At 52.0% G+C, this 24,746-nt stretch overlaps 1 protein-coding gene across 6 annotated transcripts in view; it reads left to right on the forward strand.

Moving 5' to 3' along the window:
* The window catches only part of ADORA1 (adenosine A1 receptor), a 34,358-nt gene extending 9,647 nt beyond the window's left edge, over positions 1-24,711 (forward strand). For all 6 annotated transcript variants that reach the window (XM_084789556.1, XM_084789555.1, XM_084789552.1 and 3 more), the window contains one exon: positions 22,541-24,711. In XM_084789556.1, the coding sequence (XP_084645682.1) occupies positions 22,626-23,180 (555 nt within the window). In that variant the 5' untranslated portion in view covers positions 22,541-22,625 and the 3' untranslated portion in view covers positions 23,181-24,711. The remainder of the gene's footprint in view (positions 1-22,540) is intronic.
* The last annotated feature ends 35 nt before the right edge of the window (positions 24,712-24,746 follow it).

Raw genomic sequence — 24,746 nt, forward strand, 5'->3', positions numbered from 1 at the left:
CATCTGAGATAGACAAAGCTTCAGGTGAGTCAGGTTTTAGAAGCAATGGGAGTTGAGTCTTAAGCAAATGGATGTGGTGTGTCTGAGCGCTGAGCAGTTGGGGGAAGTAGACACATCAGTAAGGAGATCAAGGAGAGGCTATATGGAAGAAGAGACCACAGAGCCAAAAGTGTGTGTAGGGGGGCGGGGGTGTCCTGGAAGCCAGGCGTAGAAAGCATACCAAAGAGAAGCGGGAGATCAGTTGCTCCCAAATGCTGCTGAGTGATGTGAGAGGGAGGCCCGAGAATCACTACTGGACATGGCTAGCTCAGCATGGGCAACAGGGACAAGAGCGATGCCAGCAGAGGGGGTGGATAGAGAGACTGACTGCAGAAGTCTCCCAGAGAAAAGGAGTGGAGCGGAGGCTGCTGGTACAGACCTTGCTATCTGAGGGATTTTGTTGCGAAGAAAAGTAAAGTCATGGGGACAGCAAGTCAGATGTGACAACGGGGTGCTTTGCTTTGTGTTGCTTCTGGAGATGGAGGAGGTCAGTGGTGGCTGTGCTGGCTGAAGTGGTCCAGCAGTGAGTGATCTACTGAGGGAGGAGCCATGTCCTTGTGTCGCAAGGGCTGGAGCTAGGGCAGTATTGAAGAGCCTGCCTTGAGCAGGAGGCTGAAGGCCCTTGAGTGGTTCATTGCAGACTTTTTTCTCATGAAGTGGCAAGCCAGGAAATCAGTCAAGAGCAGGGATGCAGGAGGAAGTGTTAGAGAGAGCAGCAAATGTGAAACACTTAATTTTCTAGGAAATGGGAGGTGACTAGAATCCAAAAGTCTATCATCTCTTGGGGGGCAGCATGAAAGACTCCCCAGGATGATTTTTGACATTCTCTCAGCTTTGCTGTCCTGAGTTTAACGTCAGCCATGTTCGTCTACACAAGCACAGGCGAGGAGGAGGCAGAGAGGTCATCCGTCAGCAGCTCAGAAGTACCAGATTCATGATAAGATGTGTATCTTATCAGGGTTAGAGGTTGGTTCACGGTCAAGAGCTTGGATTTTATTTTAAGTGCCTAATGAAGCCTCTGGGTGATTTGAGCTGGGAATGACATAATTCAAACTACATTTTCAAAGGGGAGGAGGCCATGAAGTTGGATAGAACTGGAAGGCCATGGGCACGGTAGGGTCTGACACTAGTTGTTAGGCACCTAACAACCACCGGAAGACATTTAAAGGAAGCCACCCTTTAGTTTGTGGGTACTGGTGCCAACCCCCTAGAGGGTGGCAGTGCTGTTGATAGAAATGAGGAGGAAAACGAGGGGGGGGGCATTGATTCTCAAGGGCTTGCTTCATTCACTCCCTCGCCCCGAGTTGCCTTAGGGATAGGATCCTTCCACTCCCAACCAGCTTCCGGGGCACCTCCAGCCCCTTCACCTGCCTTCTTCCCACCCCACTTTTAGGAAGCCATTGGCTTCCTTAGGCTAAGACCTGAGGGATGACAATAGTCACACATGGCTTTGGCCTTCCCAAAGAGCCCAGGAGACTGCAGAGTAGGGGGACCTGCCTGTTGGCAGGCTTCACTCAGAATGGTCTCAGTGGCTTCCTAGGTACTATTTCCTGTCCCAAATGTGTCCCTACCCTAGAGGATCCTGTCCTGGACAGGGTGTCTGCAGAGACTCACTTCTCTCTCCTGAGTTGCTGGCCTGTACCCTGTGTTTAGGGATGTGTTGTCACCCCAACCACTACAGTCCTTTCACAGCTGCTGTGGGGCACTGAGTGGCCAAGTGGCAGCTAATGTAGCAGAAGATGGCCAGTTAGTAAGCAGAAAACCCTTCACCAGGGGCAAAGAAGGTAGCACGTCGGAGTCCTGACTGCCAAGGGCTCACTGTGTCCCACTCACCCTGGCCTGCTGCATGGGCCATCTGCACTGAAGAGATCTACCCACCCCCTCCCCCCTGGAGCTAAGCAGGCTTTGCAGGGTGACTGGCAGCATTGTTTTGGGTCCGGCCTGCTCTCAAACACAGCTGGTTTCCCTTCCTCAGCTTTCTGCTTTGGGGGAGCAAGGGAGAGGCCACAGCAAGGTAGGAGCTGCTTCTCAGCTTCTTCCTTTCTATCCTCACAGAGCCAAGGGCTCTGAGACACACACCCCTCCCCCTTCCCCCTCTCCACCCCCTACCCCTGCAGGCCTGGGACCATGGACACAGAAGAAGGAAAGGCCATGACAGCTCTCTACCCCTGCTTCCCCTCCCTCCACCCACCCACCCTTTTAAGAGCCTACATCTCAGGTATCCAGGCTGATCTGAAACTAAGAACAACCTTCAGTGCCCGACCCGCCTGTCTCCACTTCCCAACAGCTGAGATTACAGACATGTTTTCAATGACCCTCTCAGCGGCATCTTCCTCCCCTGTTTTACGGAGATGCACTAGCGGCACCAAGGGTAGAGAGCGGTCTCCTTGGGCAGATAGACCTATGTGAAAAGCCAACTTCAGACGCTCAGAGATGGCTGAGGTGGTTAAAGCTTCTACCTTCCATTTCCTCTTCTGTAAAGCAGGTTCCCAGGGCTTCCTTTCTAGGGCTTCTGTTAAGAGGCTGGTGCCTGGTACGCACCCAGCAACAGGGCTCTTACTATCGCTGACATGCCAGAGGTCGGTTTTCCCCCCCACCCCATCCCTTTCTTTCTTTCTTTCTTTCTTTCTTTCTTTCTTTCTTTCTTTCTTTCTTTCTTCTTTCCTTCTTCCCTTCCTTTTCCTTCAATACTTTGAGACAGGGTCTCCTTAATCTTCCTGCCTCAGCCTCCCGTGTGCTGGGATTATATGTGTGCACCGCCATGCCAGGCCAGAGCTTGCTTGCTTTTCACTGAGCACTTGATGTTACTACTGTGACCCTCCCTGGGCTTGGGTGAGTGTCAGAAAGAGCTGCCTGCACGGCAGGGTGTGGGTCATCCCACTGTCCTGCTCACTGGAACATACCTGGCTGGCACTTACTAGGTGATTTTAATTCTTGTCTGCAGAGTGTAGGAGGGAGAGAAAGCTCATCCTCAGGAGACCAGGAAGGAAAAGCTTATTGGGGAGTGAGCAGCCAAGGCAGGAGGAAGCTGGACAGACAGACAGACAGACAATCCATGCTTATCTGCTTACCTAAGAATGCAGAGGCAGGGTGCAGAGAATCGAGGTCTCCAGGTGCCCTCCTCTGCAAACAGGAGTATGAGGACCCTGGCCCCTGGGGTCTCAGCTCAATCCCACCTGTGTATGAAGCCAAGTGTGGTGACACCTTCTGCTTCTAGAATGTGAACAGTCCTTCGGGCAGGCACCACCCTCCCCAGAGCTTTGTCCTCCTGTGGGGAGCTAGCCTTCCAGGGAGTGAAGCAAGGGTTCCCCTGTGGCTTGGCAGCTCTGTGAATTGTGTCTGGGCCGGAAACCATTCACTGTGTTTGGGGACTCACCATGTTCAATAGACACCTGCCAGCAGCGTTCTGTCTCCAGCAGAGGATACACAAACAGCCACCCCCATGTGATGGGCTGTGATAGAGAGCTTCCTGGTGACATCACACAGATGGCTTACAGGGCATCTGTGTGAGCCTCAAGGACTGATGACTGTCTGGGATTGAGGAATGTGGAGACATGGGACCCCTGCATTACCTTCAGCAGTTGTGCAAATCAGAGAACAACACCCTAAGCATCCAGATCTTTCTGAAGTCCACTTGCTCACTTCTGAGCCCACCCCGGGCTTCAGTTCCTTTTTCTCCGGGGTTTAGATGAGAGAGCATCCAGCCAAGGCGCTCTGTTTGAGCCTACCAACTCTTTACCCTTCTCCCTATTGTGGGGACGTCGTTTCCTTATCAAGTCATCAAGTGTTTTCTGACATCATCAGTCCTCAAGGGCACAGACCAGTAGTCTAGCGAGGATACTGACAAGTGCCAGCTGGCATGCTGCCAGGATGCCAGAGTAGCCTGGGCCCCATCAATACAGGCCAGGCCACTCCCAGGCTGTCTCACCTGTGCTCCCTGCTGACTTTCCTTGCCCCGCAGGCAGTCATTTTTAAAATTTTACCATTTAAAGGTTTTTATATATATGTGTGTGTGTGTGTGTGTGTGTGTGTGTGTTTGCTGCTTGTATGTATGTGTACCATGTGTGTGCCTGGTGCCCACCGAGGCCAGAAGAGGGCATTGGATCCCCTGGAACTAGAGAGTTACAGAAGGCTGTGAGCCACTGTGTGGATACCAAGGATGGAAACTGGGTCCTCTGCCAGAGGGGTTTAACTGCTGAACCCTCTCTCCACCCCCTCATTTTGTATTGTTTACTGTTTTTACATTGATATAGCTTTTTAGAAATTATTTCTTAAACTGGGCTATATAAAGCCATCTTCCTGCAAGCGTATAATGTACTTTGAGCATCTTCTCCCATCCCTCACTGCGTTCCCATCCCTGGCTCCTCGTCTCTCCCATTACTTCCCATTGTTCTCCTACACATTTTGTTGCTACTTTTATGCAGTCTGTACATATATGATTTTGTGTCCATAAAAATCTAAGAACCACTAATGAGAAAAAACATGTGGCTTGTTTTTCTGAGAGTGACTTAATTCATTTAATGTAATTATCTCCATATGTGCCCATTTTTCTGAAAATGGTGTAATTTCATTTTTCTTTATGGAAAAAAAAATCAACCCATGTCTGTTCACATGTATGTCACATCTTCTTTATCCATCCCTCTGTTAACTCCCGCATTGATTCCATAACTTAGCAATTGTGAACAGTAGGAAAGAAACTGTTGGAGGTTACTGGCCATTAAAGCCACACTGAGATCCCATGTCATCCCAGTCTGTATGGCGCTGAGGAGAAGAAAACAAATAGCAACAAATGGGGGCCCTTATACTCTGTTCCTGGGAATACAAACTAGCCCAGCCACTATGGAAATCAGTGTGGAGGTGCCTTTAAAAACTAAAAATAGAACTACAATACGACCTAGCTATACTACTCCTGGGTCATTTACCCAGAAGACTCCAGTCGAGTGTAGTGGGGATATTTGCATATCCATGTTTATTGCAGAACAACTCACAACAGTGAGCTACTTCTTATCCAAGCTGTGGAGCTGCAGGAGTTAAAAAAAGGGGGGGGGGGATTTGACCTCCAGATCATCTATAACTTATGCATATGCAAGTGTGAACATCTCACACCTACCCCTTCATTAAACCTTATTTATTTATTATATTTGGGGGCATGTCATGGCATGGCCGTGGAAACCAGAGGAGAATTTGTGAGATTGGGTTCTCTCCTTCCACCGTGCAGGTTCCAAGGTTGAAGTCAGGTCAGCAGTCATGGCGGCCAGCATCTGTACCCACCATTTTATCCCTCTGGTTCCTTCCCACCCATCCGTGAACTCTGGGCATTGCTCAGATGGCCCCTTTTCCAGAGAGCTTCCCAAGCTCCCCTTGCTCCCTCTTACCACGCCCTCTGGGATGCACTGGCCTTAGAGCCACTGGTGGTGTGTGACGGCTGGCTAGCACTTCCATCTATATGCACAGTACACAGCTGAGAGCCCTCCCGTCCTTTGTACGCAGTGACTCACGAAAACACGGTAACAGAGTGATTCTTGAGACCTGGGATTGCCGGGTCTTGTGTCAAACACCTTTCAAGGGTTGTTTTATTTAAGAGCTTTGGTAGAACATTTTATCCGGATTGTATTACACATCCTCATCCTCACACATGGAAACGGAGGCTCAGCACTCCAACAAAGCTAAGGCACAACACAGCAACTACTGAATGACTGACCGGACAAGGGAAAGGCCTTGACTGACTTGAGCCTTGACTTCAGCACTTACTGGTGGGTGACCTTTTGGGGGAGTCAATGCCCAAGTTTACAGAATGGGCATCATTCCAAGACCTATGGCAAAGAGCTTAGGAACCAGAAGGGAGAATAGCTCTGGCTGATCCCTGGCCTGCGTGGCTTGATGGTCCAGTGCTGAGGGACTAGAGGAAGCAGACGCCTGGCTGCTGAGCTGTGAATGGAGCAGAGACCGGCAGGACCAAAGAAGCTGGGCTTGAGGGGAGGGATGGCTGGGAAGTGCTTGGCAGAGGAGCTGCTGCTGGGAGAAAGCCCCTTCCCTTAGGGAGCTGTGCCTTGCTGTCTGCTTCCTGTTGGAGCTGTGGACCGCTCCAGGCCCTGGCTCCCTCTCAACCAGCAGGCAGGCTGGGAACGCCCACTAATTCCACTAAGACCAAACCACAGGTGATAACCGCTTACTTGGGTGGAAGACCCACGGAGGCCGCACGGTCAAGCTGGCACTGAGCTCCCCCCCCCTCCCCTGAAGGACCTCATAGCTCTAGGGCTTTGTACAGGGTGTAAGTGAGAGCACACACTCAGGGAGCAGGCTTTGTTACGGCGTGATGGGGGCGTCTGTCCTCGATCCACAGCCCTAATGAAAAGAAAAGATGCGAAGTTCAAGGGAAACTCCAGTGACAATCAGGGACAGGGATGCCCTGTGAACTGGGGAGAGACTAGGAGAAGGTGATTTCCCAGATACGCCGGGCGCAGCGATTGCTGTGGGTCTGGATGCCAGGAGACATGAATTCTAGGCCTAGTGCCATCTGCCCGCATGGACCTTTGGACCTATATCCTCTGTGGCAAGGCAAGTGGGATTCCTTAAGCCTGACTCTTCAGGGCTGCTGCTGCAAGGACCAGTGCCTGGGTGAACAAGGTCTGGGAAAGGAAGTAGTGCTCAGTGTACATCTGAGTGTCTCCTAGCCTGCCACTTCTCGGCCATTTCTCACAGCCTCAGTTTCCATCTCTATCAACTTATATATACTTTATGGAATTGTGGGGAGGAATGCACATGAAAACAACTGTGTGATTTGACACCATGCTACTTCCTGTTGCTTGGTGGCAGAGAGTAGGCTGTGTGGATGGGGAGTGAAAGTAAGTGTGTGTGTGTGTGTGTGTGTGTGTGTGTGTGTGTGTGTGTGTGTGTGTGTGCTGTGGTTGGAGTGGACAATGTGGCTGGAGGAGTTCCTTCACAAGCATGCCAACACCTGAAATTGACAAGCTGATCTTGGGGAAGTGGTTGTGGCAGGGCCAGGAGGCACAGCAAGCCCTGTGCACAGATGAGGATGTGTTATGCCACTGTCCTGAGAACAGTGCTAGGGGCACTTGCCTCTGAAACATCAGCAGACACCTACCTCCCTTTAAGCAACTGTTTCCTTCAAGCAGATTGCTGCCTCAAGCCACTGAGGACTACTCCCCCCCCCACCTCCCCAGCCTCCCTCCCCGGGGCTGCCTGGCATGGGAGGAAGACTTAGAGTCTCGTGGGGGAGGGGCACCAATCATCTCCTTAATGCTGGGTTCAGCTCTGTGATTGTTTGCTGGCATGTTTGAGTCTCCTCAGCCCTCCAAACTAATACTCTCATCCCTTTACAAAGAGACCAACGGAGAACCAGGGATATAAGGCAACTTGAAAATTGCTATCCACCTTGCAAGTAGCAAAACTGAGATTTGGTCATATTTGTGAGAGGCCACTATCCTCAGGGGTTTGCGGACTCTGGGGGAGCCATAGCCCATCTTTGAGGGCTTCTAGACAGAGAAGGAGTTTGAATACAGGATCTGGCAGGTAGCAAGAGAAAGCGGCCTCTCTGGAAAGGCTGATATTTCTGAGATGGAGGCCACTGATGCACGGGTGCACATGAGCGTGGCCTGACCACCAGCCTGGTTTTCTTAGGTTCTAGGAGCGTTCTCTCCAGCCCCAGAGCCTGAATGGGCTCATTTGCATAGCTACTTCAGTCACAAGTGCAGGGATGCTAAATTAGGAGGTGTTGCTAGCACCACACAGCTGAAGCAGGTCCCACCAGGTTCCCTGGGGGTGGGGAAGGGTGAAAGTGAGCTGGCGAGGCAGCCCAGCAGGATCTGGCTGCGATCTGGGCCGGGATGCTGTGAGGACCTTGGGACATCTTGAGGAGAATCAGGGCTCAGCTTCGGCTCAGGTAAGAGGCAGCTACATCTTAACTTTCGGCCTTTCACATCTCCCTGAACCTCAATTATCCTGCCTGTAAAATTGCAGCACTCCTATGTAGGAGCGCTGAAGCAGGCAGGTGACAAACTCAAAGCCTGCCTGGGCTATAGAGTAAGTTCAAGGCCAGCTTGGGCTACTTAGTGAGATCTGTCCCTGAAGTATATTAAAAAAAAAAAAAGTTGAGGGCATAGCTCAGTGATAGCATCCTTGCCTAGCACGTGAAGGCCCAAATTCAGTCTCTAGTGGGGGGAAAAAAAGGTATTAACAGAACTGTTCTGCCTGTCTTCCAAATGATGTCAGTATCCATGCACTGTGGTATTGAGGTAGCTCTTGTGTGGTATTGAGGTAGCTCTTGTGTGGTATTGAGGTAGCTCTTGCCTCCTGTCTTCCGATATCCTGGTTCCGGGTCCTTTCCTCCCTATATTCAGCCATGATTTTCCATTGGGAGAAACAGCCTCCACAGTGTTTTGTTTTTGTTGTTGTTGTTTGTTTTTTTTGTTTTGTTTTGTTTTTTGTTTTAACAGAGCCTCACACAGGCTGGGTTGGCCTCAAACATGTTGTGTGGCAGGGGATGGCCACACATCCCTTCTGATCCTCCCCAGGGTTGGGGGTGTAGGCATGTATCAGCACACCTGGCTCCCCACATCCCTGCAGGCCTGTGCTCAATACCTATTTCCTGCATGATCGGAAACAGTACCTTTCTTTTCCTGAGCTTCCTCCCGCACCTCCTTCCCAGACTGGGGTGGGGAGAGCTACTTCTGCGTCACATATTGGGCCGAGAGCCATTGGGCCTTGCTGAGCTAAGCCAGGTCAGGGACCAGCGGTCTTGGCATTTCCTGGGAGCTTGTTGGAAGCGCAGGACCCGGCCACACCCCAGGCTTGCTGAATCATAATCTGATTTTAAAAGGGCCCCAGGTGATTCATATCCACCGTCCAGCTTGGAAAGCTCAGCCGATCTGGACCCTGGGGAACAAGGGAGCAAAGTCCTGAACCTCACATTTCTCACAGCCTCCTGGGAGTGTCACATGTGAGACACAAAACAGAACCCACTCGAGCAATTCTGAAAGCAGAGATCCACTCGCCACAGAAGGGATTCGTATACTGGAGCATTGCTGTGTACCCCGTAATCATGGACGATTATAATTTGTTGATAAAAAGAAATAAAATTTAGAATCATCCCAAAACAAAGTTAAACAACAACAATGAAATGTAAGCTTCAGAGGTGCCTGGTGAGCTGCAGTTCCAGGTCCAGGCGGTAGGCACATGACCTTGGGCAGGGCACCTGGGCTCTTCTACAGAGATGGGTCTCTGCCTCCTGGAGACAGCTTTGGAAAGAGCAGAGAGGCCTTTGTGTACTTCAGCGCCAAAGGCAGCTACATCCAGCTACATCTGCAGGTAGAAGCTCCACTTTGCGGATAGGGGGCTAAGGTTCTGAGAAGTGATGTCATCCACAGAGATGCTGACCTAAGCACGCATGACTATACCCCAGGCCCTCTGTTCCTTTTTAAAGCCCATGTTAGAGTCCTGTTGCTTTGGCCTGTTAGAGACGGTGGGTACCAGCTACACGAGTCTGGCAGGCAAGGTTGGGAGCGAATGGGAGGTAGCCAATCTTCTGTGGGACCTGGGAGCTGGTGCCTCTGGAATGGACACTGGCTGGGAAGCGAAGACTCCCCCTCCCCCACGTGCCTGTTCCCACTCTCAAATACCACCCCCTCCTGAGGCTGCAGGACTGTCCTTCCCGAGCCTTGCCTGGTGTGTTCCCCAAAGTCTTCTTACTGCTGGCTTTCAGCGTTTTCTTTTTTTCCAGCTCTGAGCAAGGCACTTCGGAAGTGAATGGTGGATGGAAAAGAAAGGCTTTGATCTAATAAGCCCCTCCCCCACCCCCACCCCTCATAACCAAGATTCCCTCACCCGGGGTCATGCAGATGCCTGCCTGTGATTCATGAGGCTGCGCAGAAGTGGAAGGAACAAGTGAAAGTGGATTTATTGATCAACCCCCAGAGAAGCTGCCTGGCCAGGCTCCTGCTCTGGTTCCCTGCCAGCTGCTACTTGCAGCTTTATCCCCCCCTGGATGCAAATGAGTGGGCAGCCTGAAGGGCAGGACAGAAGGCTGCCCACCATTTCCACTCAGGCCTGGCAGTGAAGAGATGGGCTTGTGGAGGGAGGAGCTGTGGCTACCCGGTCCATGGAGCCAGCTAAGTTAGTGGAGTGAGCGAGGTAGGACCTTCAAATGGAAATCTGGAGGGATCTACCGGGGGACCCTCTGTACGAGAGGTAGGCACTGGGCTCCTCTGCCTGCCAAGAAGGGTGTTGGTCTTGAGAGAGGGGGAGAAGTCTCAGGCTGGCTTCTTACTGCCCCCCCCCCCACTCCAGTCACACCTAAAGTGCTTATTGGTTGTGTTGGCCTAAAAGATGCCGTATTTGTGGCTGTTTTTGAAGAAGTCGTTGTTTGTGTTTCCTTTTCTCCTCTTTCTGCCCCTTTACCTTAAAAAAAAAAGAATATCTTTTATTTATTGACAATTTTACACATGTATAAATGTATCTTGATCATATCCACCCCAACTTGCTCCTCCCACCCCCCCACACTCCCGACACTGCCCAACATGTCCTTCTCACCTTCACGTCTTCTTCTGCTCTTGACTTCGTAATCTACTGAGTCCAGTTAGCGCTGCCTGCTGGGATGCTGAGCTACCTTAATGGCTTGGCCTTGTGCGGGCAACCACAGCTGCGAGGAGCCCAGAAGACAGCTCCTCTCTCCCCTCTGGCTCTTACACTCTTTCTGCCCCCTCTTCCCCAATGTTCCCTGAACCCTGGGGTTTTCAGTGTCCCATTTGGTGCTGAGATGTCAACAACAGTCACTCATACTCAGCTCTCCAACCAGTTAGGAGTCTCTGCATCCATTGGTGCCTAGTGTAGAGAGCAGATTGACAAGGCTGACAGTCACACTACCCTATGGATAGAGATATAAATATTTCGGAGGTAGTTTGCCGTGTCTCCGTTTAGCAGAACAGCAATAGTACGGTCTTCCAGAGGACCCATGGACCTCCTGAGCTGTGGACTTTGGAGCAGGTTAACAGTACCCACTTCTTTTGTTTTAACCATTCCATTTCCCTTTCTGGCTATGATTAAGTACCTACTGTGTGCAGGTTCCGAGGCTGCTCTAGGGAGTGGGCACTGAACTGGTTTTCTCGTTGTCGTTGGGTAGCTGGTATTTCTGATTGTTCCATGTCCACCCTCTGGGGCACCTGTGTACCTGGACTTCCTTCACCGGAGCAGAGGCAGGGACCAAAGCTCAGGGCAGCAGCTCTCACTGGTGGCTGCCGGCTAGGAAAGGTGGGTTTCTGCAAGCCTGGCCAGTGAGGCAGTGTGCCTTACAGAGAAAGCATCAGGAAAGCACACGGTACAGAGACAGTAGGGAATCTGTAGGTCCCGGGACTCCAGCTGCTGGGAATCTGGGTTCTAACCTCTAGGACTAGAGTGCAAGGGAGAGGAAATCTGGAAGCTGGGGACATTGTGACTCTTTCTCCCTGAGAGCCATGGCACCTGACATAGCAGGTGGGACTGAGTGTGAATTTGGAGATCTGAGGGTGCAGACGGATTCTTTCTTTGGGGGTGTTTTCCAGGGTGGAGAACTTACCCTATCCTATTCCTCCAGATGTCATATCTTTTCCCAGAGCCCAACAGCTAGATGGTGGGAGCTCTAGGGAGTAGCTGCCTCCTCAGAGCAGAGCGTCCCTGTGAGGGCCTCAACTCTCATGACTCCAGGCTCATCGGTGCTGCCTCCCTGGTTTTAACCTTCTTGACTTTTGGGCCAATTTAGAGTCTTCAAAGTTATCTCCAGCAGGGGCAAGTTATGGTCCTATGGTGGAAACAGGTCATGGGTGCAGGCAGGCTGAATGTTAATCTGATGGGAAGTGGGAAGAGGGACTTGGTTGGCACTCCTACATTGGCCTCCTCACCTTCAGCCTGTACACTGGGTACTGCCTAAGAGAACTTCCTAGGGGACACAGCTTCGGGGTCCTGGGGTGGTGGTGGTGGTGGTGGTGGTGGTGGTGGTGGTGGTGGTGGTGGGTCTAATGGTGAGCTAAGCAAATTCCCAAGCCCCTCCCACTCTTATCACCACTCAGATAGAGCAGGAACAAGCCGGTTCCCCAACACTGGGAGAATGGTTCGGAGAACTGGCTGTGAAACAGAAACGGAAGGCCCGAGCTCGGCCTTCCAAGGCCGAACAGTGTCTTTTTGTTCACTGATGTCCCTGCACCCTGCTCTGTATCTCTCCAGAAGCTGTGTTTCCCACAGATCCGGGAGTGGGGGAGCGGGGCTTCTTCAACATGCTGGGCGCAATAACAAACAGTCACCCGGAGCTGCTGCCTGATAAACTCAACTGGCCCCATCGCCTGATCTTCTGAAGCCCAGAGAATTGTTTCTCCTCAAGGCCGTGAGCTTTTAATGGGGAGAAAACACAGCTTGGGTTTCACGCATGCGCTCATCCGCTTCTCCCCTCAGCTGGCACCCATTCTCCCTCCTTCCTTCTTGCCCTCCATCTTCCTCTCTGCAGGATAGTTTGGAGCAGGGAAACCGTGGTCGAGGAGGGACAGCCTCTGGGAAGCCATCAGAAGCTGCAAACTGGGGGAAAGGGTATCTCAGGGCGCCTCCTTCTGTTAGTGATGATCTCGGCTCTCCTGGCAGAGAGGCTGACACATTTTAGAAGGGAGCCATGACCTGCCAGTACTTGTAGCACTTCTCTTCCATCCCTTGTGCTCCAGATGACTACACAGCTGTCCCAAATGGAAAGATCTCACCCAACCTTTGTTCACTCGTGCCAGAGCCTGGACCACCGCTGGGGTCTTGGGACCTTGCCCCAATTAGCTATTCCAAGGAGGTCTGCCTCCTTTAGGGTTCCTGACTTCATCAGTGAGGGTTTCTCTTCTTTCCTAGTCTGAGAACTCTACATCTTGCTAGCGTTGTCCTGTTCCACCTGCCCCGTGTGCTAGCCTGGTTGGAGCGCCCCTGATGCCCCTGTATGTGTCCAGTCTGCAAAGCTGGAGAGGCCTGTGAGAAGTTCAAGTGCTCCCCCCCCCCACACACACACACACAAACCCTGACCACAAGCCTCTCCATACTGTTGGAAAAGGAACAGTGCTCCTCTTACCAGCTCAGTCCTGCCAGCAAGGACAGTGCTGCCAGGAAGATACACACAGATTAGAATGTCTGTGCATGCATCCCACCCCACTAGATGAGTCAGCCACTCCACAGCAGGTGAGGCTTCTTGGTTTTTTCTTCAGCCTGGCTTTACCTGGAAGGCTGGAGAGACTCAAGTGAGAGCAGAGCATGGCTGGCAGTATTAATCTTTGCACCCTGTTCCCCGAGTTTACCCTCTTTTCAAGGCACACCTCTCACGTGGTCAATGGATCTGGTCTTCAGAGAGAAGACAAGTTGGCTGTGTCTCACAGTTGCCCAGGCAGTTTTAAGGACCACCCGCTGGGCCTCCTGTTTTCAAAGGGGTGTTCTGATCCACTTCAGACCAGAGAGAAAGGCAAGGGTGCCACAGGCAACTGTGCCTTGAAATGCTACCTTCCCCAGATGTGAGACCTACCTCCCCCCACCTCATTCCTGCGGCCTCCTGTGGATCAGAGCCACTGGGCACAGCCAAGCCCCGTTTTTGGGGGACAGCAGAACACAGCCAGTGATGTTCACTTCCTCTCAAGGTGCACAAATTTGTGGCTAACTGGGAAGCCAGGTATCTGTGTGACCTTGGAAGCAGGCGGGGGATTCTCTGCACAGTGACTTTGGTCTCGCACTGCAGCACAGGTGGCTCTTCTCAGCTGCTTGGGGCTGGGCCTCCCCCATCAGACCCAGAGCTCCTTTTGTACAGTGACTGTGTTTCTTCCGTTACCCTCAGCACCCTGAGAGAGACTCTGAGCCTGAAGGAGGGAAAGGGCGGTAGCTCAGAATAGAGGTGGTTCCTGAATCACACTTGGGAATTTAATTGTCTTCCCCCACTGGGCTGTAGAGTTGTTTGTCTTCAGCAAGTGACCAGGAGCTATTTGCAAGGCCCATTACGCTAATGACCTAATCAGTTTACCCAGCTCTTTTCATTCAGGAAGTTTAGAGACGCGGCCCCCACCCCTCCCCTGCCTCTCAGCCTGGCCCTAGGGTTCTAGCTCACCTCTCTTTAGGAGGGTCAGTTGATACTGATGGTTGGAGTGCTGGGTGACGTCACAGGGATCAAGCAAGCAGGATTCTTAAGCCCCCCCCCCCCCATCTGGCCCTCTCCCTGGGCTCCCGAGCCAGACTCCTCTGGGAAATGTTACTGTTAAATATTTGGCCCCTGGAGTGTGCCGAGCGCCTTTGATTGTATCTGGTTTCCTGTTCTCCTCTGGGAGGAAGAATTTCTCTGCAGGAAGTAGTTTAATATGTCTGAAAGCCCTACTTCCTCGGTTTTGAAATCCAAGTTTCCAGTTACAAGTGGCTGAGATTGTCCTTAAGAAGGGAGGCAGGAAGGAGAGGACCGGCGTTGTGAAATAGAGTTCCATCTCCGCAAGGGCTATGCAAGGACACATCATGGAAGACTCGCATGGAGGACATCTCTGACTTGGGGGACTGCATGAGTGCAGACAGGCACAAGCTCATCCCATCCAACCCTCCTTTTCCTGTCCCAATGCCCAGCGCCTGCACAAAGAGCAGGAGACAAGAAACAGGTGTCCAGGCCTGAGGACGCTGCCTGACTCTCAACAGCCGACGGACACTCTAGCAAACTACCCTCAACCTTTTCCAGGCCCACCACGCAGCTGGCTTTCCCTCTCTTCTGAGTCAATGCCTACCTCAGTGTCTGGCCAGCTCACTCACAGTCATCCCCCACCTCTTGCAGCCATTCTTTGAGATGACAGCTCAGTTCTTCTTGCTGCAAACCCCCCTCCCAAGCTCCTGGGGTCAAACAGACACCATCTCAAGTGTTCCCAACATCAGGGATTGCTTACAAGGTAATGGAGCAGCTGAGACACCAACTGGATGTTGCAGTAACCCAGGCATTAGCAACAACAGGAGGAGGCCCCTAGGCTGAAGGGAAGGAAGCTGGCCTGTGGCGAGCCTTTGTGGGACCAGGTAGAGCCAAAAGGATGATGCAACCATTGCCTGAGGTCCACAGGCTAAGATGAATGGAGAGCCAGGCTCCCTGCTCCATCTTGGGCTCTCTAGCATGTCAGTGTTTCTGAGACCCAGCTTGCTCAGGACCAGGGGTCAGCCACTCTGTACCACAGAGCAAGGCTGAGCCAAGAGGCAAAGCCCAGGACAGCTTCAGGACCAGTGGGCTCCAGTCTTTCTGCAGTGACAGCAAGGACCCTCTCACCTTCCTGGTTGGCCATTCAAAGATACAAAGATTCTTTACAGCCTGGGCTCTCTCCTTCCCCCACTATCCTTCTCCCTATCAGCATCTTTGCCTGCCTAGGTCTCGCGCTCAGTTCCTCATCTGATGGCCTTGCAAGCTTTTCTTGTCCTTATTGTTCTTGGTATCAGCCTAAAATTTATTCCTAAAGGACTCAGAGGCAGAGCCCGCCTCTGCTGCTGTGGCCGGGAGACACCACCTGCTGCGCCTTCTGCCTCCAAGGGGAAGTGATCTCATCCATGAAAGAGGGCATTCATGAGGCAAAGGACTCACGAGGAGCCAGCCACTGCAGGACTCCCGGCTGGGTCTCAGCAGGCCACTGCTGCACTGTCCTGCAGACTGGAGGACCAGGGAAGTTGTGGGCAAGGACAGTGCTGGACTCCAAGCTGTCAGGATGTGTTGGTGGCTGACTAGTAGCACCTGCTTATTTATCCCTCCTGCCGGAGGTCATTGTAACTATAGCCTATGTCATAGGGACCAAGTAGGAGATTGGTGACTGTCTGATTGGGCCCCAGGTCCCTGGGCTCTCAGTGTGGTGGGCATAAACCAGGGCCTGCTCCTCTGTGGTCCTGCTCTAGGCTGCCTTTCATACTTTTTGTTTGTTTGCTTGCTTGCTTTTTCTAGACAGGGTCTCACTATGTAGCTCCGGCTAGTCTGGAACTCCCTACGTAGACCAGGCTAGCCTCAAATTCGCAGCGATCTGCTTTCCCTGCTTCCCAAGTTCTGGGATTAAAGTAGTGCCCCACCACAGCTGGCTTCCCACCGGGGTTCTGAAGGAGTGCCTGACACTGTGTCCTCCTTTCTGGCTTCCTAGGATGTATCACATGGTGGCTTCTCAGCTGGTCATTCTGGATTAAGTGACACGTGGATTCACAAATCCATTTTCCCATGCTTTTATTTGTTCATTCAACGCGTGGTCACTGAGCACTGTTCTAGCTACTGGGGGTACAGTGTGAGCATGCCAGGGTGGGGTGGGGGGCAGCAGCTCTGTCCTCAGGGACCTTTTGCACAGCACTAGAAGGAAGCACATACACTACCTACCAATGGCCAAATCGAGCCAGGAAGTGGTCCCTCTGTCAGGATAATTAAACATGGTGAGAGCCTCCGGGATAAACCCGGAATCTTTTCTGAGGAGGCTGCATGTGACCTGAGACCCCACAGGGGAGAAAGAGCCTCCCAGGCTTCCCAGAGGAACAGGAAGTGCAAAGGCCCTGAATCGATAGGGTGCCCCCAGGTACGCAAACGGTGAATGTTCCTGATGGTGGGGTTCGGTTCTCAGATGAGCAGTGTGGGGTTCAGTGCAAGATGAGAGAGAGGGTCAGGATCACTTGAAAGATAACGGCCCCGTTACCCGCTTTGGTCATGTTAAAATTTAGTCCTCTTGATTCCTTCCTCCACCCATACGTTCACCCTTAGCCGTCTTGTTCACCTTTTCCCCAAGTACATTCTGAAGCTACGCCCTCTGAGGCCACGCCCTTACCCGCCCCCCCCCGCCCCCCCTGCCCCCCTGCCCCCCCCCACCCCCCCCCCCCCCCCCCGCCACCAGAGGCGCCCTGTGCTTATCACCTACTTGTGTGGCTGATCTGGTAGCCATGTCGTTTTGTTGTTCTTCTTAGTGTTGTTTTGTTTTGCTTTTTCAAGACAGGGCTTCTCTACGTAGCCTTGGCTGTCCTAGACTCACTTTGTAGACCAGGCTGGCCTTGAACTCACAAAGATCCGCCTGGCTCTGCCTCCTGAGTGCTGGGATTAAAGGCGTGTGCTGCCACCGCCCGGCTTGCCATATTAGTTTTCTTGCTTTTCCTCAGCTCCTGCCACAACATACTTCCACTCGGCACTGTGTTATCGTTTAAAACCAGAAACGGACCATGTTACTCCTTTGTAGAAAGAGGCTTCTCTGCACTTACAACAAGCCTTAGAGCCTTTACTATGGCCCTAGGAGACAGTCCCTGGCCAGATCTCTGCCCGACTAGTGAGCTCCTCTCTCCTGTGACTGACCTGGCGGCACTCTCTCTGTCCCTTAGGCTGTCCTGGCCTCCATGCTCACAGTACCTTCTGTGTGGGAGGCACTGGCCCCCATCTTTGCCTGGATACCTTGCTAGTGGTCATTTAGCTCTCCGCTCGGGTCTTTGTCTCAGTCAAGGGCTATGCCTGCCCAGCCCTAGCTTTCAGGGCTCCTTTCTGGTCTCCTGGACTCCATGCCATAAACCTATTCAGCTTTTGCCTCCCAGAGTGGCCCAGGCTTTAGACATAGATACATCTCAGACTTAAAGATTTCACCTCTGCTTCTCCCAGCCTGAGAGGCCTTGGGCATGCATGTGTCCTGATCTTGGTGAGTCTCTGTCATCAAATGGGGATAATAATAGTGCTTGGGGTCCATCAGAGAGGGGTGGAATCCCATCAGCAAAGCTCTCTGGCTCTTAGAAGGCAGCATGGGAGGTTAGCTCCAAGCAGCAATGGAACTGTAGTTATCCACCTGTTATTCCCGGGTGCCCCTTCCCTTAGCGTCCAATCATGTGGCAGCCCTGCTGGATGCCCAGCGGAGGAGCACGGTTTCCTCTGCCCTGCCCTATTTGGATACAGATGTGTGAACCTCTCCGCCTCACACTGAGAGGTCAACAGCAGCCTCTTCCTTCCTTCCTGAGTCCTCCCCCTCTCCATCTCAGGGTTGCCGACACCCCTTTACTCCGGGTATTCAGTATTTTCACGTTGTTGCCATTGACAGAGAGATGCCTCCTAATGCACGCTACGGTGTTTGGAATGTCTTGGCTTTTAAAAGACACCATATTGAGTACTTGTGACAGGGCTCAGAAAGTAAAGATGGCTCCTGATGCCAAGTCCAACGATCTAAGTTTGGTCCCCAGAACGCACATGGTAGGAGGAGGGAGACATGATGTGAGTTACATTTGAGGGTGACGGCAAAGCAGGATCTCACTACATGATCCTTCTGCCTCTGTTTCCAAGGGTCAGATGTAGAGATGTGCTACCACACCCAGCTCGAAGCCTTCCATTAAATCTTGTCTTAAAAAGATTTTTTTTTTTGAGACAGGATCTCATGTAGCCCAGGCTTGCTCATGCTTCTTTTAAAAAATATATTGTTTATTTATTTATTTTCATTTTATGTATATACACCTGTGTGCTGAAAGAGGGCATCAGAGCTCATTATAGATGGCTGTGAGCCATCATGTGGTTGCTGGGAATTGAACTCAGGACCTCTGGAGGAGCAGACAGTGCTCTTACCCTCTGAGCCACCTCTCCAGCCCCCTGCTCGTGCTTTTTATGTAGCTGAGAATGACCCTGATCTTTTTGATCCTTCTGCCTCTCCCCTCAAGTGCTGGGATCATCAGTAAGTGCCCCATGGCTGTCACTTCCGCTACTAAATCCTTAAGCGGTGGTTGCCTTACTGCTTTTCCATTCCCACTGTCTGAGACTGAAGACTCCCCAGCACAGACCCTGAGGGTGGTGAGGACTTAGGTCTGGACTTAAGAGAGACATCCCCAAGCATGGGAGACAACTTCCACGGCCCCGCCCCAGGCATCAGGCAGAAGGAGAGGCGAGTGTCTCCCCTGGCCCCAGTGAGCCTGCCCCACCTCAGCCAAGGTCCTGGGTCTAGTTTTTCCCACCAAGGAGAAAATAGCAAGAAAAACAGATGAGAGCTGATACCCTGTACTGCAGGGTCGACTGGGACCCGGTGCTGGAGGAGCCCCAGGAAAGCTTTAACCCCAGGGGCTTTGGGCAGTCAGGAAGGGTAAGGGGGGAGGGGGAGGAGGCCCCTTTCCAGGCGGTCCTCTCTTCCATCTGGGACACTGTCGGTGCCCTTCTTCTGTGTCATCAGTGTCCGTATGTGGGTCTTGGGATAGACATCCCCCCCCCCCCCCGCCCGCTCCTCTCAGCACGTGAGGTCACCTTCTTCAGCAGGTCCAGTTTTCCCCATGTTTAGAGCAAAGGATATTCTGAATCCGCCCCCATCTGTATCTAAACGACCCCGTTATCCTGGGGTCCTCCTCTTGAAGGAGGTCTGGGGCTTGGAGATAGGAGACCCGGGCAGGTATGCATTCTAATCCATGTTACTGCCGTTCTGCTATGTGCCGCACGCCAACACAGCCGTGGTTACGGAGGTCTCCGGAGACCCGGCTGTGAAACGGCTTCCTTTTTTATTTTTATTTTTTTTTATTTTAAAACTTTATATTTTTAAATTTTTATTTCATTAATTTATTCCTATTACATCTCAATGGTTATCCCATCCCTTGTATCCTCCCATTCCTCCCTCCCATTTTCCCCTGAAATGGCTTTACAAACTATAAAAGGGTTATAAAGGAAAGATTTGATGCACAGTGACTTGGGAGCAGAGCCCTTGACCCCACCCTCCCCATTATGTGTGCAGCCCCTCTGCTCTGGGGAAGGCTCATCTTGTCTAACCACTTTCCACCAGACAAGAGTCAAGACGGTACCCTATAGGGTGGCGGTCTGCCTTTCTGTGGTCTTTCCTATCAATTCCTGTCGGTAACTTGTGGGGGAAGGGGCTTGAAGATCCCCATGAGCCGCACCTGGGTTAGCTGTTTGACTTAGTACTAGGACTGTGTTTGCTGAGCTCCTAGAAGCACTGGGATGCTGCCGGTACGCGTTTGTCTAGGGGCTCGGTGGGGTAACAGCTCAGGCTGGGGAGTATTAAGAGGGTATTTGCGGAGTATTTGAACACATATTATCTTATTTTTCTCTCATCCTCACCCTCTGAGGCAGGAAGGAGGAATTGAGTTAGCAAGCTGCAGATTCTTGTGCCCACCTTCAGGTCTTCTGACTACAATGGATGCAGCAGCCTGGCCGCTCTGCTGCAGATACGAGGGAGGAGAATGGTTTCCACCGCAGTGGCGGAGTGAGACACCGGGGAACCAGCCAGCTCCACAGCTTCTTGATACTTTGGGAACACAAGAATCCTGTTATCACAGAGGCCAGGGGTGGGGGTGGGCAGGGCCGGTGTCCTCACTCTCTTGGCTAGGATGAAGGGACAGATAGGAGGTTCCAAAGGCCCCTCTAATGCTGGCCTTTCAGAGGAGCATCTGTTTCTCTCAGTTACCCTCTCATCTTCCTCACCTGCAGGAGCAGGTGGGTGTCGGAAGAACTGGGGCTAAGAAAGAGAAGGCTGCAGATCCTTCCAGCACAGGACAGAAGGAAACAGTTGGAATCCCCCCTACCCCCGCCCCTTTGCAGCCCAGTGCTCAAGAGGCCGCCCCATCCCTTCCAGGAGCTGCATTGGAAAATAACAATTGGGCAAGCTGCTGCCACTCTGCCGGCTCCTTGGCACAGAGCTGGGCAGGCCCCCGCCTTTGGCACTCTCTTCCGCGCTAGAGTGCAGGCAGAGGACACTATGGCTGGTTGCTGGGTAGTGGTGACTTTAAAAGAAATGGGAAGCCCCCAGGGATATTAGTAAAAACCTTCGACTCTCAGTGGCAAGAGAGGCTGTCACCGCTGGCTGATAGGCAGCCTTGTCTCCCGCCAGTCATTCTGAACATGCATGCCCTCTGTGTCTGCAGACCTGGAAAAGGTGGAAAACTCTACCTCTTGGCATCACTTTGCTCTGCAGGGCACATCGTGATGCAGTACCCTTATTTCCTTGCTTTTGTGTTAGCCTCACTTTGCCCAAAATGGCTTGGGTTAAAAAAAAAAAAAGGCCTTTCTGTCATGCCTGACAATGATCTTTGGGACCCACATGGTGAACAGAGAGAACTGGTTCCCCCAAATTGTTCTCCAACCTCCACAGGAGCATTGTGGTATGTGTGTTTGTGCATGCACACACATGCATGCGCACACACACACTAAATGTAATAAAAGATTAAAAATACTTGAACAAGGCCTGGAGAGATAGCTCAGCTTTTAAGAGCCCTGTCTGCACTTGCAGAGGACCTGAGTTCAATTCCCAGCACCCACATCTCAGTTCACAGCTGTCTGTAACTCCAGGTGTAGGGGATCCAACACGCTCACACAGATATACATGCAGGCAAAACACCAATGTATATAAAAATAAAAATAAATGAATCGTGTTTTTAAAAAGACAAAGAAATGTGAACTATGTAGAGGCAGAGGCAGGCATTTTTATCTTGTCTGCAGCGCGGAGAACAGTGCCCCACGCAGAAAGCCTTGACAAGCGTCTGCTAAGAACAGCACCCATGCAAGTGTGCCAGGGAGTGAGTGAGTGAGAGGAAGTAGGAAGTGCTAGCAGATGCTCAGCAAACACCAGGCTTTCTTCCTTGAGAATTGTCCTAATTAGTTGAGCATTGCTGAGTTGGTCCTTGACACCCACCCGTGTAATGACTAGGCCAATGGGAAGCCAAAGAGGCAGGAGAAGAGATGCTCACAGCAAAACAGAACAGGACCAGAAGAAGTGGGCCTGGTGGGGAAAGGCTGCTTGGGAGGCTATTGGTTTGTTTATCATCTGACTCTTCGGGCAAGTGGAGACAGGACAGGAGCACAGGACGGTTCTGTTAGCTTCTGTGTGGCCTTGGGAAGGCTTCATGATAATTTCCAACCTCTGTCTAGTGGGCTGTCCTTATACTGCCACCCCTAGGGTTGTTACAACCCAACAACGAAAAACCAGTAAGGTCAAGGTCGGCATAGTGAGCAAGTTGTCCTTGGGCCATTTGCTTAAGACTCTTAAGAGATGTTCTTTGTTACTTTCTTCCTCCCTTCCTTTCTTTATTTTTCTATCTTTTTTCTCTCCTCTCTTTCTTTCTTTCTTTTATCTTTTTTTTGAGACAGGGTTTCTCTATATAAGCCTGTCTGTCCTGAATTCATTCTCTAGACCAGGCTGGCCTTGAACTCAGAGATCCTCTTGCCTCTGCCTCCCAAGTGCTGGGATTAATGACGTGGACCACCATCGTCTGGCTTCTGTTATTATATTTATCACTAGTCAGGATTTTCTCCCTCTGCTGGAGGAGAAATGAGGCTAGATTTTTACAAACTCTGGGCTAATCTTAGGTTCTAAAGATTAGGCCCCTGGGTGACAGAGACAGACAGACAGACAGACAGACAGACAGACAGACAGACACACACACACACACACACACACACACAATAGACTTTGGATGTGGAGAAGCCTCCCCTTAGAGCCCCCTAGGAGTAGATCAGCCTCAGGAGAGGGACCCACGTACAATCACGGGGACTGCTTCTCACACCTGTTCTCTTTCCTTGTAGGTACAAGACAGTGGTGACCCAGCGGCGGGCAGCAGTGGCCATAGCTGGCTGCTGGATTCTCTCCCTTGTGGTAGGCCTGACACCCATGTTCGGCTGGAACAACCTGAGTGTGGTGGAGCAAGCGTGGGCAGCTAACGGTAGTGTGGGGGAGCCCGTGATCAGGTGTGAGTTCGAGAAGGTTATCAGCATGGAGTACATGGTCTACTTCAACTTCTTCGTCTGGGTGCTGCCACCGCTGCTCCTCATGGTCCTCATCTACCTGGAAGTCTTCTACCTGATCCGCAAGCAGCTCAACAAAAAAGTGTCAGCATCCTCCGGCGACCCGCAGAAGTACTACGGGAAGGAGCTGAAGATTGCCAAGTCCCTGGCCCTCATCCTCTTCCTCTTTGCCCTCAGCTGGCTGCCACTGCACATCTTGAACTGCATCACCCTCTTCTGTCCCACCTGCCAGAAACCCAGCATCCTCATCTACATTGCCATCTTCCTCACGCACGGCAACTCGGCCATGAACCCCATCGTCTACGCCTTCCGAATCCACAAGTTCCGGGTCACCTTTCTGAAGATCTGGAATGACCATTTCCGGTGCCAGCCCAAACCTCCCATCGACGACAACCTCCCAGAGGAGAAAGCTGATGACTAGACTCTTCCTTGCTCCCGCCTGCCCCCACAGCCAGCGGCTCTCTCTTCAGCCCTTGTGTCCCTACTGTCTCACTGTTCCTCCCCAGCTGGGATGTGGGCTGTGGGCACCAGGGAGGCTCTGAGGAGATGCCATAGAGCAGGGCTTCTTCTTCAAGTGAGCCAGCTGCCCTGTCCTAGGGGACCTGGAGGAGGCTTGGAGGTGGGACAGACTGTTGCAGGGACCTGGAGTAGGTGAGAGGAATGTTTTTGCGTGCCCCGTTCCTGGTTGTTCTCTGAGCAGTACAGAGATTCGGGGCTAGAATACTCTGATGCCTACAGTCACTAAGTGGAGCCTGTTACTAGGTGTTGGTGGCCCAAGGGACCAACCTCAAGGAGATGATGAGGCCTTTTTAGAGGTATAGGGATAAATAGAAATGGGTATGCCCTGGCTTTGCTTTCTCTACTGTTCTGTAGGAAAGGATAGCAAACCCCAGGGAAAAGAGACTTCAGCCCCACCTCCAAGGATTTGTGCTCCTATCCATGTAGGTGCTGTGACGCCTGCTTTCCTTGCCCAGAGAAGCCTGGGGTTATACTTGGGAGAGGTAGAAGGGATGGCTGGGTCCTGGGATGGTCTCTCACGCTTGCTTTATTCACAGTCCGGAACTCCCCGCAGGACTCTAAGCCTTTGGGAATAAGCATGGTGCGGTAGGTGCTGGCTCCAGATAGCCAGCAGGGGGCAGCACTGAGCCCTTCTTGCCCTGAACTTCCTGGGAGTCTCCGTGTAACTTTCTGTCTGGGCCACCAAACTTCACCAACTCTCAGAGACAGGTTTGCTTGGACTCTCCTGGGTGACACCATCTCTGCTCCTTGGCCCCAGGAGAAGAGCGCGCCAGGAAGGGTAGCCCTTGGGAGCATTCTTCCTGAGGGGAGGAGGGTGAGGAAAGCATCCAAATACATCCCAGGTGACCATGACTCCTGGTGTGGAGTGTGACAGGCCAGACCAGACAGACCAAAGGAGACCACTCTCTTTAGTGTGAGGGCTTGCCTTGATGGCAGTTAAATATCCAAAACGCTCTTGGTGGGTGGATTTATCTCAGTTTTCAGGGACTTCAGAGGCTGTGCTACAGAGTGTAGGCATGTGGAGGGTAAGTCTCACTTAGGACCAATCCATAGCCTGCTGAGCCTGGATTTCTTCCCTGCATGGACAGACAATAGGCAGGGGAGGGTGACAGGTTCTGAGGGTGAAAATTGACTCCAAGTCTTGATTCCAGGCTCTTCCCTCAGGTGGAGGACAGGCGACTCTGGCTTTCAAAGAGGCCCCAATGCCTAATAAAAGACCGTGAACCCTCGTGGAGAGTGCAATGCTGGCACTACCCCAGCACTGTCAGAGGGCAACCAGACCTCAGCAGAGAAGATGATGTAATGGCGGGGTGTGGGAGAAGCTAGGAGAGGGGTGCGCAGGCAGATGGAACTAGGACGGTTTCAGCGATGCCACGTCTGTTGCTATAGTTACGCATTTAGGGTGGCACATTGTGAATCAGAGAGCGATAACCAGAGCACTCACTTGTCTCCAAAATGTCTGGTGTCG

This window comes from Acomys minous (genome assembly GCF_964271855.1).
Source record: "Acomys minous genome assembly, chromosome: 1".
Classification (NCBI taxonomy): domain Eukaryota; kingdom Metazoa; phylum Chordata; class Mammalia; order Rodentia; family Muridae; genus Acomys; species Acomys minous.